The sequence below is a fragment of the Cnephaeus nilssonii genome, assembly GCF_951640355.1.
Source record: "Cnephaeus nilssonii genome assembly, chromosome: 5".
Classification (NCBI taxonomy): Eukaryota; Metazoa; Chordata; class Mammalia; order Chiroptera; family Vespertilionidae; genus Cnephaeus; species Cnephaeus nilssonii.
Window position 1 is genome coordinate 18600110 of NC_137076.1, and position 19057 is coordinate 18619166.

The following is a 19057-nucleotide window of genomic DNA, read 5'->3' on the forward strand; positions in this document are numbered from 1 at the left end:
GCACTCTCATCCTTTATTGGTGACTTTAAAAAAATATATATTTTTTATTGATTTTTTTTACAGAGAGGAAGGGAGAGGGATAGAGTTAGAAACATCGATGAGAGAGAAACATCGGTCAGCTGCCTCCTGCACACCTCCCACTGGGGATGTGCCTGCAACCAAGGTACATGCCCTTGACCGGAATTGAACCTGGGACCCTTCAGTCCGCAGGCCGACGCTCTATCCACTGAGCCAAACCGGTTAGGGCCTTTATTGGCGACTTTAAAACATGAGAGTGGTCATTTAAAGCGTGAAAGAGAACAGGCAAGTGGCCCCAATGGTCAGTTATCAGAACCAAACAGGAGCCTGGGCGCGGAAGGGCGCCTGGCGCTTCATCTAGCTGCTGGGCAGGCACGCGTTTCTTGGAGATGGCCATCATCGGGGGCGGTTACCTCCATAATCAAAGCTCCATGAAGTCAGGCACTAGCATTACCACAAAGAACGCAGCGTCAGGGCTCCCGTTGAATTCACCCTGACCCTGACCCTGACCCTCTCCCATGGCCCTCTCACACGCCTCCTCCTTCCTCCAAGGCCCCCAGCTGGGGCCGGCGGGGAGCCTATAAGGGGGGTGCCCGCTGGGCTCAGGCGCTTTCCGCCGCGATGGACCCCCGCCCGCTGCCCTGGGCGCTGGTGCTGCTGAGCTCGGCCCTGGTCGGGACGCTGGGCCGCGCGCCCACCCCGGAGGGGCCAGAGAAGCTGTGTGGCCACCATTTCGTTCGCGCGCTGGTGCGAGTGTGTGGGGGCCCGCGCTGGTCCCCCGAGACCGGGCGGCCAGTGGCTGGCGGAGACCGTAAGTGGGGCCGGCAGGGGCTGTGTTCCTGGGTTTCTAAGTGGGCACGGGGCGCCTGTGGGCTTCGGGGCGCGGGCGGGTTTGTACGCGCGCGCGGCGGACCGGGATCCACCTGCCGGCTGCTGGCGAGTGCAAGTCCGCAGAGGATGCTCTCCCCGCTGGGCGGGAACCGGCGCGAGGCCTAGCGGGAGAGTCTTGCAAGTGCAGTCAGATCCTCTACGATTTCAGTGTTTTGATCTTCATGCATTTTTGTATTAATTTTGATTTTTAAAAAATACTGCATTAAAATATGATTTATTTTGATTGTTTTGGCACTACCAGTGCTCACTCTCCTCCCCTAGCCCTGGTGCAGGGGGCATAACACAGGTTTGTGTGCACGTGTGTCACACACGTGTGTTCTGTGTGTGTGTGTGTGTGATATGGGTGCAGATAGGTGTGTAGAATTACACAGGGCAGGTGGGGGCAGTGGGAGGGGGTTTGAGGGCATGTTACTGTGTGTGCTCATCCAGGGGTGTGCTTGTGTCCATCTGTACCCACTGACGGCACACCCATGCACATAAGTGTGTCACATGCCACCTCTGCTGTCTTCTACTCTGGGAAGTGTCTGTGCGCCCATGTGATAGGTGGCGCATGTGTGTGTGCACTGCAAGGGGCTTGAGTGTGGGTCAAGCGTGCACACACCTGGATGGTTGATTACATCTGTGCCGGGTATACAGTAGTTATTTAATAAGTGCTCACTATTCGTGTGCATGATGAGTGTTTGGTGGGGCACTTAGCAGGATGTGAGCACACAGGGGTGTGCACAGAGAATGGGGTGTCTTCTGGGGCCCCCTATCTATGCTGAACTCTACCCTGTCCCCAGGTGAGCTGCTGCAATGGCTGGAAGGACGACACCTCCTCCATGGCCTGGTGGCCGAGGACCAAATGCTGGTACTGCCCCAGGCCTCTCACCATCACCACCACCACCACCACCACCACCACCACCACCACCATCGCCGGGCAACTGCCACCAACCCTGCCCGCCACTGCTGCCTTAGCGGCTGCACCTGGCAAGACCTACTGACCCTCTGTCCCCACTGAGCCCTCCTAGGGCATGGCCTCGGGGGAGTCGGAGACCCAGAAGTTCTGGTTTGGTGACTTCCTGAAGCCATACAACACCATACAGCCCCATATCTGGGGGGGGGGGGGGGGGGCATTGTTGATTACATCCTGGGACAAGGAACTCACCACCTACCCTAGGTCACCCATCTTCTATGGGGTCAACTCGGGGGGGGGGGGCACCCCACCACCCTGGCTTGGAGAATCCTTGATTTTACAGTGATGTCAGACACCGAGGGCCAAATGTCCTCACCTCCGAGGAGCCCCAGGCACCACCCTCTCTGCACTTGTGACACCCCATCTTGCTGTCTCCCCAATAATAAAACTGCAGAATTCAAAGTGGCTTTTTTGCATTTTCTCAAGAAAAAGGGATCAGCCTAGGTCGGCCCTCACATGGGCTTGGCCCCTGGCAGCCATAGGCCCAGCAACACTTCTAGGAGTTTGACAACAACTTGAGTCATCACAGTAAAAAATGGGGAAATTAAGGCCCTGGGAGATGATTGCTTGCCAAGATCAGACAAGGTGGGAATGGCCAGGTGCAGGATTCAAATCCTGGGAGGGCCTTAATGTCATTTAATGCCCGCTTAATGGTATGCGCGCACGCGCGCACACACACACACACACACACACACACACACACACACACACATCTAAGTTAGTCACAGTGGATATTTATTGATCGAACTCTAACCATTCTTCTCACTTGCATCCTCCCTTCATTCTGAGGTGGGGATCCTATGATATGACCTCCTTGCTATAAGGTGGGTCTGGGAGAGAGTACAGGGCAAGGTGTGCAACACACAATAGGTGCACGATAAATACTTAAAGAAGGGAGAGAAGGAGGCAGGATGGAGGACAGCAGAGGCACAGTCCTCACGGGAGGAAAGAGGAGGTCGGGTGGGATTGGGAAGGGGCCTTGCCAGAAGCAGGAGCCGGAGGTGGGCCCAGTGTCCCTTGCAGACAGGAGCAGACTCAAGCCGTGCCTTTCTCTCCTGAGACTGTCACCAAGCTGGTAGTGAGAGTCAGACTTGGGCCATATAAGCTTAGGACTATTGGGAGCCATGGTGGGTATGTGATCAGGGATGAGGTAAGGTCAGATCAGCATGATTGAGACTCCTGCAGGTGTATATTTTCTACTGGAAATGAGATTTTTATAAATAAATGTAGATTGACCTGAGCTAAAACTTATAAATAACTAAAAAAAAAAAAAAAAAGACCCCAGGTCTTCACCAAACATTTTATTCCCTGAGGACCCACTCCCCAGTCTGTACTCTGCTGCCTGAGGTGCCCCGCCACCACCCCAATGCCTGTGAGGCCCAAGTCCCAGACACTTGTCAAGGCCAGCAGGATTGGGGTTCACCAGTTCGCTTAGATCTCCCTAATCAGAAGGACACTCTGGGTTGGGGGGCCAGTCCTGGGTCCCAAGAGCTCAGGGCCACTCAAGGATCTGAACCTCCTCCTTCTCAGGGCACTGGGGTGAGTGTCTGTGTGGCCTTGGGCCCAGTGAAGACCCCTCTGGTCCCAGTACTGTTTCCTGAGTTCTTGGGGATCCCAGGTGTGGGGCCTGGGTCCTGCCAGGTACTCCAGACCGAGTCGTCATAGCCTGAGACAGACGGCTGCCTCCCTCCTCTGGCCAATATTTCCGCCACCAGAGCACTTAATACCACAGGCAGGGAGGGGGCGGTCCCATTCGTGGCCTCTCTGACCCCTCCTACCATCTGAGGGTCCAAGGCCCTCCCCCTAGCTGGAAAATGCTTCTCCCTTCAGCTGCATGTGACCTTGGGAATTCCCAATTGGCCGTGATCCATGGCCAGAACTCACCCACGATTAACCACTGCAGATTCACTACCAAGGAGAGGCTGGACACTATTTAGGGGCCAGTCCATGATCAAGCTTGGGGCTGGGATGTGGGACTTGGACTCAAATGGGCTGGAAGCAGCAGCAGCAGCTGGAACCCTGGCCCAAGTGCTTCTGCCAGTAGCTGCCATGGAAAGAGACGGTCCCGCCGAAACCGGTTTGGCTCAGTGGATAGAGCGTCGGCCTGCGGACTGAGAGGTCCCAGGTTCGATTCCGGTCAGGGGCATGTGCCTTGGTTGTGGGCACATCCCCAGTAGGCGGTGCGCAGAAGGCAGCTGATCGATGTTTCTCTCTCATCGATGTTTCTAACTCTCTATCCCTCTCCCTTCCTCTCTGTAAAAAATCAATAAAACATATTTTAAAAAAAAGAAAAAGAAAAAAAAAGAAAGAGACGGTCCCTCCAGCTGAGAGTCTAGGAAGGATGATGAAGCTGGTCTAAGCAGTCGTGGGTGAGTTTTGAAGGATGTGTAGGAATTTGCCACTAACCTCCTCACTAATCAGCCCTGGCCAGTGTGGCTCAGTGAGTTGAGCACTGTCCCATGCACCAAGAGGTCGCCGGTTTGATTCCTGGTCAGGGCACATGCTGGGTTTCGGGCTCAATCCCCAGTGGGGGCACGCAGGAGCCAGCTAATCAATGTTTCTCTCTCTCTCCCTCTCCCTTTTTCTCTCTCTCCCTAAAATAAATAAAAATGTATATATATATAAAAAAAAGCAAACAAACAAAACTATTCACTCATCAAACCCTCACTGGCACTTCTCTATGGCCTAGGAGGACAAAGGTCTCTTCCTGGGAAGAAAATGTTACCCCCTCTTGGGGGGTGGAGACGGGAGCCCAGGGGCCAGGGCCCTGACACCCCCTCAGTAGATCTGCGTGCGCCTGCCACAGGTGAGGTTGGGCTGGCTCAGCGCATCCCACATGAGCCGCATCTCGTACGGCAAGAAGCGGTGCACCAGCAGCAGCTCCCGGTAGAAGCAGGGGTCAAAGGAGGACAGACGTGCAGAGGGGGCCCAGATGCCGGCCGTGCGGATGCCGCTGTGTGAGGCGGGCCTCAGGCCCGCGTGCTTCAGGCACATGCCCAGGAAGACGTCATCGATGGGGAAGAGGTCCAGGGCGGGGGCGGCCCGGCGCAGGGCAGCGGCTGTAAAGCGGGACAGCAGGAAGCCACCACCTCCACAGTAGGGGGGGTAACGCTCCTCCCGTGTCACTATCTTCGGCACATAATACTTGCTCCAGGAGACCCGGATGGGGCCCACGAATTGGATCAGTTGCCCCACAAAGAGGTGGCGGTCAGGGTCGTGGCCCTGCAGGTAGGAGACCATGTTGTCTGTGTGTGCAAAGACATCATCGTCCCCGTTGAGGATGAAGCTGGCGTTGGTGCACCGAGTCTCCTGCCACTGTAGGAAGAGCACCTGCCGGTGGGTGGACAGGGCGTGTGGGCTTAAGGGCTGGGACAACCGGCCTCAGGTCCCGGTTGGCCCCCCCAGCCCATTGAGACCAGGTGAGGATGTGTCCCCAGTCAACCCAGCGTGGGTTCAAGGCCCCCCCCCCACCCTGTGGGGTGACCTCAACAACCAACGGCTCTACTCTGTGCCTCAGTTTCCAACTTTCCATTCAGGCCTCATCTCAGGACCTGCCTGCAGGATGGTTGGGGATCCAGGGAGATGATGTTTGTGAAAGCGCCAAGAAAACTGTCACATTTATGTTTATTGCTATTCCTTCCCACTCTGCCTGGTTGAGTGCCGCTGTTATATAATTACTTGTGTGGTTGTCATGGAGCATCTACCTCCCCTACCGGACTCTGGGTTCCCCCTGGGTGGGGGCTGTGTCTCCTATCTGGGCCATGTTCCCAGCACCCATTGTGGGCTCAATGTCCCATAGGGGCTAAATACATGTTTAAGTTCATGTTTACCATGCCCTTCGGCGTTTTGTGTTAAGAACGCGGGGTGTCGAGGGGTTCTGGCCTTCTGCTTACTTTGGCTTCCGTTTCCTCCATCGTAACCTTTGCTGCCTGCCAACTGATGTCCTCAGGGCCTGCCCTGCTTTGAATCCCTAATGCAGCCACAAGCGTAAATGTGGTCTTCAATCCCATTTACAAAGGAGGAAATAGAAGCTGTCCAGAGACGGGGCCTGGAGCAAGGTCACATAACACAGAAGTAGCTCCTCCAGATCTTGAATCCAGACCTGTCTGTACCTACGAGGAGCAGGAACCTGAGCTGGATCTCCACTCAGCTTGCTCCACCCCACCCCCAACCTGGCTCCATCCTTGGAGCCTCCAACTTCTCCTTTGTACACGGATTCTCTCTCCCTGCCATGGGGTTTGTTTTTTTTTTTAAATATATTTTTATTGATTTTTTACAGAGAGGAAGGGAGAGGGACAGAGAGCTAGAAACATCGATGAGAGAGAAACATCGATCAGCTGCCTCCTGCACACCCCCTATCGGGGATGTGCCCGCAACAAAGGTACATGCCCTTGACTGGAATCGAACCTGGGACCCTCCAGTCCCCAGGCCAACGCTCTGTCAAGTGAGCCAAACCAGCTAGGGCCTGCCATGGGTTCTTGTCCATCAAAAATGTCTTTATTGCCCGGCCAGAGTGGCTCAGTTGGTTGAGCATTGTCCCATGCACCCAAAGGTTGACTGTTCAATTCCTGGTCAGGGCACATACTTGGGTTGTGGGTTTATCCCCAGTTGGGGAGTATACAAAAGGCAACCAATTAATGTTTCTCTCTCTCTCTCTCCCTCCCTTCTTCTCTCTAAGCATGTCCTTGGATGAGGATTTTTAAAAAAAGTCTTTATTGCCCTGACCGGTTTGGCTCAGTGGATAGAGTGTTGGCCTGCGGACTGAAAGGTCCCAGGTTCGATTCCGGTCAAGGGCATGTACCTTGGTTGCGGGCACATCCCCAGTAGGGGGTGTGCTGGAGGCAGCTGATCGATGTTTCTCTCTCATCGATGTTTCTAACTCTCTATCCCTCTCCCTTCCTCTCTGTAAAAAAAATAAATTAATTTAAAGAAAAAGTCTTTATTGAGTACTCACTGCACAGACTAGACCTCATGGGGAGACTGAACCAGACGGAATAAACAAGACGCGTTTTGTCCAGTACCCGCCTCCCCCCACACCCCTGCCAATATTATTTGAGAGCCTGGCATTGGTCCAGGTGCCTAATCTCATCTCATGTAATCCTTACAGCAGTCCTCAGAGGTGGATGAGTCCAATTAATATCCCAATTTCCCTGATGAGGAAACTGAGGCACGGAGAGGCGAACCATCACTAAGGGCAACACAGAGCCTGAGTTTAAGCCTGGGTCATCAGGCCCCTATAGCCAGGCTTGCAACCTCTGGCCAGCCTGCGCTTCCTCCCTGCCTCCCGGAGAGGAAATGGACTTCAGGCGCCACGTAAACAGTAGAGGGCGTCGGGTCAGGGATGGGTCTGCGGGTCCCCTTGGCGCCCTCGGAGGAGATGCTGGTGATCTGGGCAGGAAGGACAGGTGACTCCCCGCCAGCCTACCTGCTTGAGCGTGAGGTTGAAGAAGGAGTCGTGGAAGTCCCACTGCAGGATGTCCCCATGCACCCTGGCCTCCATCGCCAGCAGCTGGTTGACCTTGCGGGCTTCCTTCGGGTCCGGGGCTGTGCCCACCAGGAAGAGACGGCGCAGCAGGGCGCCCTGCACCTCCCGCTCGCGGCCCCACGTGCGGCGCACCAGCTCGCGGCGCTCGTAGTTGCTGGGCGAGGACTTGACGACCAGCAGCAGGAAGACGGGCGGCGCGCACTTGCTCGGCGGGGCGTCCTGCAGCAGCGGGAAGGCGCGGCAGTGTCTGTGCAGCAGGAAGTCACGCACGTGCGGTGGCTGCCCCGGGAAGTCCGGCAGCTTGGCCACCGAAGTGTTGGCCCGGCAGGGCGCGGGCGGGGGCCGGGCGGGCGGAGGGGGCCAGGTCACGGCCCCAGGGGTGCCCAGCGGCTCTGCCAGGCCCCTGCAGGGGCACGGCGCCGGCGCCGTGTGCAGACTGAGGAGGAGGAAGAGGAGCGAGAAGGTGCCGAGGACCACAGCCAGGACCATCTCCGTCCGCAGGGGCCGGAAACACCTCCTCATGGTCTCCAGGTTTGGGATTGGTCCAAGGGGACCCACGGGGTGGCTCCGGGGGAGAATACCATTCACTGAAGATCCCGGATGGGCCAAGCGCTTTTCCTGAGACACCTGCGGGCCCCAACACCTGGTTGCAGTGTACAGTTGCTCAGGTTAGTAAAATATTGAAATCCACCCCCATCTAGTCCCCCACAACTCATCTCCCCTAGCACCCCAACCCAGGTGGACTCTGACAGTCGCCGGGGGATTCTATATTTACACAGAAAACCGAGGCACAGGGATGCAAGGAGAGACCACCAGACTCAGCCTGCCCAGGATCCGCCCTCCATAGCCAACCTGGTCCTCCTCATGTCCCTGCCTCAGGGATGGCCCAGGAGCCTCCCAGATGGGGGGCTGGGGGGGCAGAGAACTCCCTTTCTATCCGTTGAGAGCTGCTGGGGTCCTTCTTGCTTCCCTTTCACCTGCCCCTCTAGGAAGCTCTGAGCTCTGGGATTCTGATACAACCATCCCATTCTTCTTGACTAGAAGACCTCTGTATAACGGACCAATTCGGGCCAGCAGTGTCTGTTAAAGCTGAAAGCCTATTATATTAATAAAGTAGGTTTTCCAAATGCATATGTTAAAAAATTAATAGATTAGTTAGTTTACCTGTTTTTACTTATGTAGACACGTTTGTGTAATTAAGTATGTATGGCCCTGGCCGGTTGCTCAGTGGTTAGAGCATTGACCTGTGGACCTAAGGGTTGCAGGTTGGATTCCTGGTCAAGGGCATGTGCCTCGGTTGCCGGTTCCCCAGCCCGGGTAGGGGCTCATCTGGAGGCAGCCAATTGATGCATGTCGATGTTTCCCTCTCTCTCTTCTGCCTCCCTCCCTTCCACTCTCTCTAGAAACCAATGGAAAAAATGTTCTCGGGTGAGGATTTAAAAAAAAATTATGTATGAAAGTTTAATTTCACAGGAAGGTTTTTATATGTACTGCTGTAATTTTAATTTTTTTAAATTGATTTTTTACAGAGAGGAAGGGAGAGGGATAGAGAGTTAGAAACATTGATGAGAGAGAAACATTGATCAGCTGCCTCCTGCACACCCCCTATTGGGGATGTGCCCGCAACCAACGTACATGCCCTTGACCGGAATCGAACCCGGGACCCTTCAGTCCGCAGGCCGACGCTCTGTCCACTGAGCCAAACCGGTTACGGCTGTAATTTTAAATGTATACTAAATAGGTCTAGCAAATGCGTGCACACACCGGTCACTGCAAGTAAACAGAAGCGCACGTGGAAGCTGAGCCAGTTGGCATTAAAACTGCTGCAGAAAGTCATTCGTGGACAAAAGAACCAATTACCGCGCAATGTGGTGTGATGCTAATCATGCCTGGGACATTGTTTACGAGCGGTGACTCTTGGATTTAAATATGTAGACTGCCCTGGCCGGTTTGCTCTGTGGTTGGAGCATCCAACTGCAGACCGAAGGGTCTTGGGTTCGATTCCTGGTGAGGAGTATGTACCTTGGTTACAGGTTCCCCAGCCCTGGTAGGAGCACATGCAGAAGGCAACCAATCCATGTGTCTCTCACACTGATGTTTCTCTCTGTCTCTCTCTCCCCTCCTCTTCCCTCCCTTCCACTCTCTCTAGAAATCAGTGGAAAAAATATCCTCGAGTGAGGATTAAAAGAATATATATATGTATATCTATAATAACAAAAGCATAATATTCTAATTAGACCAGACATCCTTCTGGACATCCTTCCAGATGACCTTCTGGACAAAGCCGGGGCTGCAAGGGAAGCCCGGGTCCCGGGTGCCAGAGGGAAGCTGGTGCTGGCAGCTGGGGGAAGGAAGGCCTACTCTTGCATGAATTTCGTGCATCAGGCCTCTAGTGTGTGTGTGTGTGTGTGTGTGTGTGTGTGTGTGTGTGTGTGTGTGTATAATTATAGTTGTAGATATGTAATAGTTATTTATGTTGGAGAAACTACTATAGTGTTTTTTTCCCAACATATGGCCTATTTGCTAAATGTGTTAAAAATAACAATGAACTGTCCTGCTGGTGTGGCTCAATGGTTGAGCATTGACCTATGATCCAGGAGGTCAGGGTTTGATTTCTGGTCAGGGCACATGCCTGGGTTGCGGGCTCGATCCCCAGTGTGGGGGGTGCAGGAGGCAGCCAATCAATGATTCTCTCTCATCATTGACATTTCTATCTCTCTCTCCCTATCCCTTTCTCTCTGAAATCAATAAAAAAAATATTTTTTAAAAAAGCAAAGCCCTAGGTGGTTTGGCTCAGTGGATAGAGCATCAGCCTGTGGACTAAAAGGCCACGGGTTCAATCCCCGTCAAGGGCACATGCCCAGGTTGTGGGCTTGATCCCTAGTAGGGGGGCGTGCAGGAGGCACCCAATCAATGATTCTCTCATTGATGTTTCTATCTCTCTCTCCCTCTCCCTTCCCCTCTGAAATCAATAAAAATATATTTAAAAAAGAAATTATATAAAAAAGTATTTAAAAAAAAAAGAAAAGAAATGATACAAGGTGACAAAGGCAAGGGAGGAAATGGGGTCTGGTGGCAGGGCTGGATTTTGAGGTCGGGATGACACCGAAGCTGGGAGGTGAGGGTGTGGAGGAGCCAGCATGACTGAGGTTTGGGGGAAGGTGTCCCAGGGGAGGGAACAGCAGGTGCAAAGGCCCTGAGGTGGGAACAAGCTGGGCGAGCCTGCCTGCAGGTGGCGCAGAGCCGGTCTTGTTGCCGTGGCATCCCTGGAGCGGCTGCCAGTCCCCGGGGTTCAGCTTCTGGCGGGCAGACGTGGGAGATCCAAAAAGGCAAACCCTCTCGGGATGAGACTGAGAACGGGTGAATGTGACACAAGAATGAACGGAATCCCTAGAAGGACATCTTCCTGCCGAAGAGTGGCCTGAGCCAGGTAGGCAATGACAAAGGAGCCCTCTCAGAGGGCAGACGTGGCGGATCCCTGAGCGCCAAGGATGGGAAAGCCCTCGTGAGCTATAGCAGAGAGATGGAGCCGCCACATGGTACATCAGGCTAGAGATGCCACAGCATTCTCCTGGCCACATGGGTGGCTGGAGACCCCAAATGCTGGGAGACAAGGATGCGCCTACAAACCCACCTCCCAAGCCACTGGAGGAGAGTTTGCCCTCAGGGACGCTTGGCAATGTCTGGAGACATTTTTGGTTATCATGGCGTGGGTGGGGTGGAGGTGTGGGAGGCCAGGGATGCTGCTTAACTTTATGTGGCCCCACTACATAAAAGCCCCAACTGTCAACACTGGCAGCATTGAGAAGCCCTGGTCTAAACCAACAGAAACCAGAATAGAGAACTCCAGATGAAGGATGGTCAGAAAAGGAGAATTAGGGAGTGAGCAAAGAATCTAAATATAGGTTTTATGTAAATTCACCATAGGGAATATTTATGAGATTTACTACTGCTTATTTATATATTCCTTATATATTTATTAAATAAAAAAATCAAGGATCAGTTCACTGGGAATGCATTCTGTAAGTTCTAAACAAAGGCTCCTTACACAAAGGAAGACACCTCTGCAAACACAAATAGTTACAACTCAGCCAAACCTGAGGGCTAGGGAGGGGAAAGGCCTGAGGGGAGGCAGAACAATTATGTAATGGCTCATATGACTGGGATCAGAGGGTTAGGGCAAAATAGAACCTCTTGGGGTGGCCATTGAGTTCATTAATTCCATTAATGCCTGTTCCTTTCCTTGCATTCTTTTTTTCTTTCTCTGTCAGAACTCTTTGCATATGGAACACCCTTTGTTGGCTATCTGCATTCTCAACTTTTTCTCACCTTGTCTACCTATCCCTTCTCTAAATGGAGGGATCCCAGGGCTATTCCACCCTGCAGGCCCCCAGGAGGTTCATGATGGAGTTAAGAACTTGTCAGAGGCTTGCTTCTCCTCACCCTGCACTAGACCTCCATTAATGCATCCAAGATCTGCTTTCCTCTTCCACCCACCAAGGGCCTCTGCTAACTCATGGTCTCTTAAATCATCAATCAAGAAATGTTGCCAACCTCACACTATCGCACACCTAGGTTGGCTTGAGAAAGAACCCCGGGGACTCCCCCTCAGGAGGCCTGAGAGCGCTGAGGATCCGCTGGCCCAGTGAACCTTGCTGGGTGCCTCTGTGGGCTGTGCCCCAGGTAGTCACTAACCTGTCCTTGAGGGTCTCACTGTCTGAAGGGGCTGGGACCCCACACCTGCCGTGGGAGACCTTGGGGTTCGAGGCTTGGCTTCTCCAAGGAAGGGATGACTCTTGGTGGCTGGGCAGCAACTCTGGGGCCACAAGAAGCTCCTCTCAGGCTTGGGTTCGAGTCCCTGACCCCCACCCAAGATCCCGCTGTCCATCCTCTCCAGGTCTCATTGTAAAACAAAACGACTAGCATTGTTGAAGCCCAAATAGCTGTTTAGTCTGAGCTTCACAGGGTCTGAACAACTCTGGGGGAGCCTTCGCCCCCACTTTATAAATGGGGAAATGGACTCTGGGGGTTGTCCCACGTGCATGCTTCACATGACCACAGAAGCAACCCATTTTGTCTCCGGGTACTTCAGCCCTAAGAGTCTCAGCAGCTCTTATCCCCAATCAACACATACGAAAATCGTTCATTTGTTCATTTGCTTAACAAATAGGATGCGAGGAACCCAAGCAGCCTCAACCCTGAGCCTGGCCCCTTGGAAACCCCTAATTTAGGGGAGATAAATCCAGACACCCGTGGGATCAGGGCTGGGCCAGAAGAAGGTACCAGGATATTGAAGCTGAGGCTTTGAAGGGTGAATAGGAGTTCACTAAGGGCATAGAAAATAAGGCATATTCAAGGAGTTGCAAACAGTATATTTTGCTGAAAAGTAGGATTTGGAGAGGGGGTGATTTCTGAGGCCAGGGGATGTGTGGCCAGACCCTATTAGACCTTGAATGCCATGCTGAGAAGCGGGACTGTCTCCTGGGGGGTGAGGGGAACCCATGGAGGGTGTGCGAGCAGGAAAGTCAGATTTAGATTCATTGTGTGGCGCCTCTTTGCTCTGAGTTGACCTTGGCAAGTTGCTTCGCCTTGGGAGTCTGTTTCCCCACGAGGACTTGGGAGTTCGGGACACCAGTCACTTGCCATTGTGTATCAAAGGGCGTGGCTGGAACAGGCCATCCTGTTCTGGGCTGTTTGCCCTCAATGCACTGGTAGGATTTTACCATCACCCAGAACCCACTTCCTCCCACAAAACAGCCATGTTTTCATTGGCCAAGAACCTCTTGGGCCGCATCTGCCAGGGGTGGGTCCCCTCAGGCACCCGCCTCTCCTGAACCCCCCACCACCAGGAACTCTGCTGCCTCTCACTTGGTCCAGCCACACTAACCTCTTCACCGTTCCCTAACCACCCAGGCTCAGCCCTCTGCACTGTCATTCCTGGGAGGCCCTGCCCTCCTGCTCTTCCCCATGATCTTCGGACTCAGCCCAACGTCACCTCCCGGGAGGCTGACCCAGCTAAAACACCGCGCTCTGAAATCTACTCACTTCTCTCCTGTCCATCTCCCCAACCAGTCTGGACCCCAGAGGTGGGCCTGGGGTCTTATCCCAACAGCTGTGCCCCCACCTGATGCTCACTGGTGTTTTTTTTTTTTTTAATTTCTTTATTGATTAAGGTATCACATATTTGTCCTCATCCCCCCATTCCCATCCCAAACCCCTCCCCACGTATGTCCCCTCCCCCCTGTTGTCCGTGACCACTGATTAGGCTTATATGCATGCATACAAGTCCTTTGGTTGATCTCTCCTCACTGGTGTTTGTTGCCAGAGGTAAAGATACGAATGACCCACAGGTTAGCCATTCCCATGGGCTTCACTTCCGCCTAATTCCACCGAAGGGGACAGCTGCCATGGGGGGTGGGAGGGGGGTGGCCTTGAAGAATGCGTTGGATTCAGGGGGCAGGACCAAGAGGCACTGAGTCTTCCCCACTCTAAATATCCCTGATGTGCTGATGAGCCCCATATTCACCACATGGAAATGTTCAGGATGTTTTTAAGGAGCAAGAAGTGCTGATTGTTAGGGAAGTGCTGAGTATGAATGCCTCGCTAAGTATGCAGGAGGCACCCAGGATGTACAATACACGACACAGTATTAAAGCAACGATTAATAGTTGCAAGGCACATTCATGATGCACCAATAAATATTCATACTGTCACAGTGCATCGGGACAAGCCACTGAACAGTCCTGAGGCACCAATACAGACAGTCACTAAATATTCATGACTCTTTGCATATACACCGTACTAAGTATTAATGAGTTGTTGAATATTAATCATGCACTAGGTATAGAGAAAGGACTGACATGAGGGTCCCTATTGGTGACAGTGCTGTGGCCACACATCTTCTGTGTACACCCTCAGAAAACAGCCACGGCCTGGTAAGGCTTCCGGCACGTGAGGCTCCAGGCAACTCTATCCTCACCTTGTTATTTCTTTCTTTGGTCAATCCTCACCCGAGGATATTTTTCCATTGATTCTTAGAGAGTATAGAAGGGAGAGGGAGAGCCAGAGAGAAACACCAAGGTGAGCGAGACACATCAATTGGTTGCCTCCTGCACACGCCCCGACCAGGGCCCGGGATGGAGCCTGCAACTGAGGTACGTGCCCTTGACTGGAATCGAACCCGGGACCCTTCAGTCCAAAGGCCCACGCTCCATCCACTGAGACAAACCAGCTAGGGCTCCTCACCTTGTCGCTGTCACTGTCCTGGGGGAGGCCAGAAAGGCAGGGTGGCGAGGATACATGGGGTGTGTGCGAAAGACACCAGGTGGCAAGGACCCCAGTGCTCACACCTCGGGGCCTGGACCTGCTCCCTCCTGACCCTGTGCTACTCAAGACCATGGGGACCGGCCTGACACTGACTTGGAGGCCTCAAGGTGACCCCCACAAGATGCTCCCACTTTCCAAATGAGGAAACCAAGGCTCGGAGGTGCGTCTGGGGTCCCTCTCCAGGCCCATCAGACACGTGCGCGTCCCCCTCCCCACCCTGGCTCCAGCTCCAGGGACCCACAGGCCTGAGTGCCTCCAGCTTCCAAACCAGGAAAACAACAGCTCCCGCCCTCCTTGTCCAGCCGCTGGGAAGACGGAGAGGGCTGATGCCCCTGAAGCAGCCCCGGGGCCCCCTGGGGAAGGACATCCTGGGACCCCTGGGCTTTGGAATCCTTGCCTGCAAAGTTGGATGGTGTCAGCTGCCAACTCCTGATTAGCCCCCAACAGGTGCTCAGTATCAGCCTCGCTGTGGGGGTCATCGCTCCTGCACTTTCACCAACAGCCCCTTGGGGTTTGGATGGGGGGCATGGGACATTTCTGGGCTGCTGAGAGGAGAGGTGAAGGGTGGGGGTGACAGAAGCATCTGGAAGAACCCTACTTGTGTGCCTGTGGATGAGTCCCTGTGACTCTCCCTGAGCCATCTACGGGGCCCCTGGGTTCCAGTTCCCAGGTGAGTGAACTGGGCACAGAGTGGGCGCCCACCTACCAGAGGTCACACAGCCAACCGAGGCTGAGTGGGGTGGGTGGGATTTGGACTCTGGCCTGTGAACCTGAGGGTGACCCCTCACCGTTTTTTTTATCGGCTTGGCCTCTAGCAGCGATGGGCTGGTCCCTATTTACAAGGAGCATGAGTGGCTTTTGTAAACAGAAAAGGAAAAAAAAAAAGAAAAAAGAAAAGGAGAAAAAAACCCAGTAAAGATGATTCTTTAGAAAGGTGTGTTACGCAGACTCTGATTTAGTGAAACCACGTGTGCAGGTGGATTTGTGCAAACACACCCTTCCGCACGGATGAACACCTGGGTGAGGAAGAAGGTGACACGTGCCCTTTAGACCTTCGTATTCTCTGTTTCTAGTCCCAAGGCTGAACACGAGTGACTCACTGCGCGAGCTGGTCCTCCCCTACCGCAAACTAACCTTCCGGGGAGGAGGCCGGGAAGGAATCAGAGGCGGGACTGAGGCGTGTGATTAAATGCCAGCCCTGCCCCAGCTGAGCCTCAAAGGGCTTCTCGGGGCTTCTTTCCCAGTTGGGGAAACTGCGATCTCACGGTGCCTTCCTGTGGGAGGCTCCGGAAGGGCCCCCACACCTCCGTGTGGGTCAGGACCCTCCGCTCGGCCTGGTGCTTAGAGCCCTGCAGTCTTCACATTGTCTGTTGTCACCCAGAGATCCGTGTCACGAGCGAGAGCACAGTGAGCGGCCTAATCAGGATTAGAGGTAACACGCCGGGTCCTGCGTGCGGCCTCTCCGCCATGTGCTCACACAGCCTCACACCTACACGGGAAGGCAAGGATAGAGCAGTGGTCGGCAAACTCATCAGTCAACAGAGCCAAATATCAACAGGACAACGACTGAAGTTTCTTTTGAGAGCCAAATTTTTTAAACTTCAACTTCTTCTAACGCCACTTCTTCAAAACAGACTCGCCCAGGCCGTGGTATTTTGTGGAAGAGCCACACTCAAGGGGCCAAAGAGCTGCGTGTGGCTCGCGAGCCGCAGTTTGCCGACCATGGGGATAGGGAAACGGAGGCCAGAGAGGTCGAAGAACTCATTCAGGAAAGGTCAATCCTGCCTTAACCACCCCCTGATGGGACCTCCTTTAGTTTGTTGTGTTGGTGGTGAGCTCCTCATCACGGGGAGCAATCAAGCCCAGCCGGACTCCCACCCGGAGGGGTGACAATGGGCATCCTTCCTGGTTCAGGGGGGGGGGGGGGGGGCGGGGGGGAGTGGGTGCATGTTGCTCGCTGCTCCAATCGGGACCTTAGATGCGGCGGCAGGAAGTCCCCGTGGTCAGAAGTACCCTAATCCTAAAGCCTCTGCCTGCTGAACACCTGTACATCCTCCTGGGAGCTGGGCCGCAGGAGGAGAAACTGAGTCACATCTAGACGCCAGGAGCAACCTGCTCAAACCACACAGCGAGGCACTGGCTGAGCAGAGATCTGAACCCCAGGGGAAGTCGGGCGCTGGGGTCCTCAGGTCTAAATGTGGCCCAGAGCCTGGCATGGCTGGGGGCAATGGGAGAGGCTGGGGGTGGGCAGCAATTCCTTCCAGTAACAGTAATAAACCCCACCTGGGGCCCAGGTGCTCTTCCTGCCCAAACCCTCCCAATCAGGGCCCCTAACAATCTCAACAACGAGACAACAGTAATAGTAACGGCCAGAGCACACAGAGCCCTCCACTCCCCCTCCAGATCCCGCCCTATCCGGGGAGGAGGGCAGCGTGGGGCAGGGGTCCGGGGCCACCCCACTTGTCCATGGGGCCGTGCAGGGCTCAGGGATGCCAGAGTCCCAGGTGGCCTCGGTCTCCCCGCTCCCCCTGGCGTGGGGGAGACTCCCTGCCCGGCCGGCCTGAGTAAGCCTTGGAAAAGCGGGTTATATTGGGGATGAGTGAGGACGAGGGGGGCGGGGGGTTGAGACGGGGTCAGGGGGTGGGCTCCCGGATCTCCTCGCAGGTTCCCGGTCAACGCGCGCGGAGATCTGACCCACGCACCTGCCCGAGTTCCTCTGGTGTCCCACGTCCTCCCTTCCACCACGGGGACCCCCAGCTCCCCGGGAAACCCCAGCACTCACCCCCAGACCCGGACCAGCCTCCGATCCCCGCTCCTCTTCGCTGGCGTCCGGGAGGTAGAGTTTCACCTGGGCGTGCGCTCCGGGGCCTCGCTGCTTCCCGCCTCCCTCCGGGCCTCGCCTCCCGCCAGCTCATCCCTCCCCGCACCCCTCCCACCCCTGCCCCACCCCTCGCCCCCACCCCTCGCCCCCAGCTGGGCCGAGTTTCCTGGTGGCCCCCCCCCCCGTCGAGGTTGCCCTGCCGCCCCTCCTTCTTCCCTCCCCGGCCCCGCCCCTTCCCTTCCCTCCTGCGGCCGCTGTTTCCCGCGGACCTTCTCTGCCCCCCCCCCCCCCCCAGTCCTGCTTGAGTCCGACCCACACCGGGTAGTGAGCTCCCCGCCGCTGGCGGTGTGCAAGCCGCGCCTTCCCAGGTCTTGGCCCCGGGCCGCCCAGCGCTGGTCCAGCGTGTGTTCAGTGAAGCAAGGATTGAAAAGGGGCCAGGAGGCGGTTGGAACCCCGTGGTTCTTCAGGTCTTTGTAAGAGGTTGGAAAGTTGTGACCCCTAAAAACTGAGACCCCCCAGACAGCATTCGGACAGATTCTGGAAGTTGCAAGCCGGATTGGAAGCTTCTTGGGGTTGGGGCTAGTGAAGATTCGAAACCCCCTCACCCCAACCCGGTGCTGTGTCTGTCCGAGTCTCTACACGTTTCTAATCTTGACGCGTTGAGGTCGGGAGATCTGGGTCCACAGATCTAAGGCTGCCTTCAGGGTGCAGGAAGTGGGTTCTGTGCACAGCCAGCCCTGCCCGCCCCAGGAAACGGAGGCTTGCCTTGTCAGGGATTGAGGAAAGGAGACGCCTCCCTGTCCCCCCCACGCCCTCCCCCCCCCCCCCCCCCCCCCCCATCTAGAGTGGCTCCAAAGATCCCAAAGCAGTTTCTGACACTGAAGGGCGCCGGTTCAAATCTGGGCTGTTGTTATCATAGTGATAGTGTTATCATATCAGCAATTACACTCCTAGGTAGCCACCCAACACAGGTATTCACACCAACCCTAGCACATGCATGTTCATAGCAGCACTAGTCATGATCACCAAAAGGTGAAAACAACCCCCATGTCCATCAGCTGGTGAAGGATGGACAAAACGCAGCTCACACACACAGTGGCTACTGCTCAGTCGTCAGGAGGACTGAAGCAGGGACACAGGCTACAAGGTGGATGAACCTCAGAAACATGCTGAGTGAGGCCACATGTATGACTCCGTTCCTATGAAATGCCCAGGACGGGCAACTCCATGGAGATAGAAAGCCAGATGAGTGGGTGCCAGGGATGGGGGGGGGGGGGGCGGTCAATAGGGAGTGTCTGCTCCTGGGCTTGGAGTCTTCTTTGAGGGCGATGGAATGTTCTGGAACTAGAGGTTGTCTACTGAAAAAATAATATCGAATAGTTGTTTTGTCACCAAAGGATTCGTTCGGGAAAAAGAAAGGGCTACAAAGTGCATGCAGGGACGGCCAGCCAAGTGCACGCTCTGGCCTGTGCGCCAAGGTGGAGGAGTGCGTATGTAAGGGAAGGGAGTTAGAGCCGTAAAGTTTATCATCTCTCTCTTCCTCGCCCTTCCTCTCTGAAAT

General features: G+C 54.8%; 2 protein-coding genes across 2 annotated transcripts; one reads left to right on the plus strand and one right to left on the minus strand.

The window, feature by feature from the left end:
- Positions 1-639: 639 nt before the first annotated feature.
- Positions 640-2408, plus strand: INSL3 (insulin like 3; the record flags this gene model as incomplete). The annotated part of the gene is made up of 2 exons (XM_079772974.1): positions 640-829; positions 1692-2408. 2 exons carry the CDS (start codon positions 640-642, stop codon positions 1907-1909), a joined length of 408 nt encoding a protein of 135 aa, XP_079629100.1. The 3' UTR covers positions 1910-2408.
- A 185-nt stretch (positions 2409-2593) lies between these two features.
- On the minus strand, positions 2594-18516 carry B3GNT3 (UDP-GlcNAc:betaGal beta-1,3-N-acetylglucosaminyltransferase 3; the record flags this gene model as incomplete). The annotated part of the gene is made up of 4 exons (XM_079772740.1): positions 2594-5194; positions 7290-7976; positions 17458-17523; positions 18490-18516. 4 exons carry the CDS (start codon positions 18514-18516, stop codon positions 4643-4645), a joined length of 1332 nt encoding a protein of 443 aa, XP_079628866.1. The 3' UTR covers positions 2594-4642.
- Between the last annotated feature and the right edge of the window lie 541 nt (positions 18517-19057).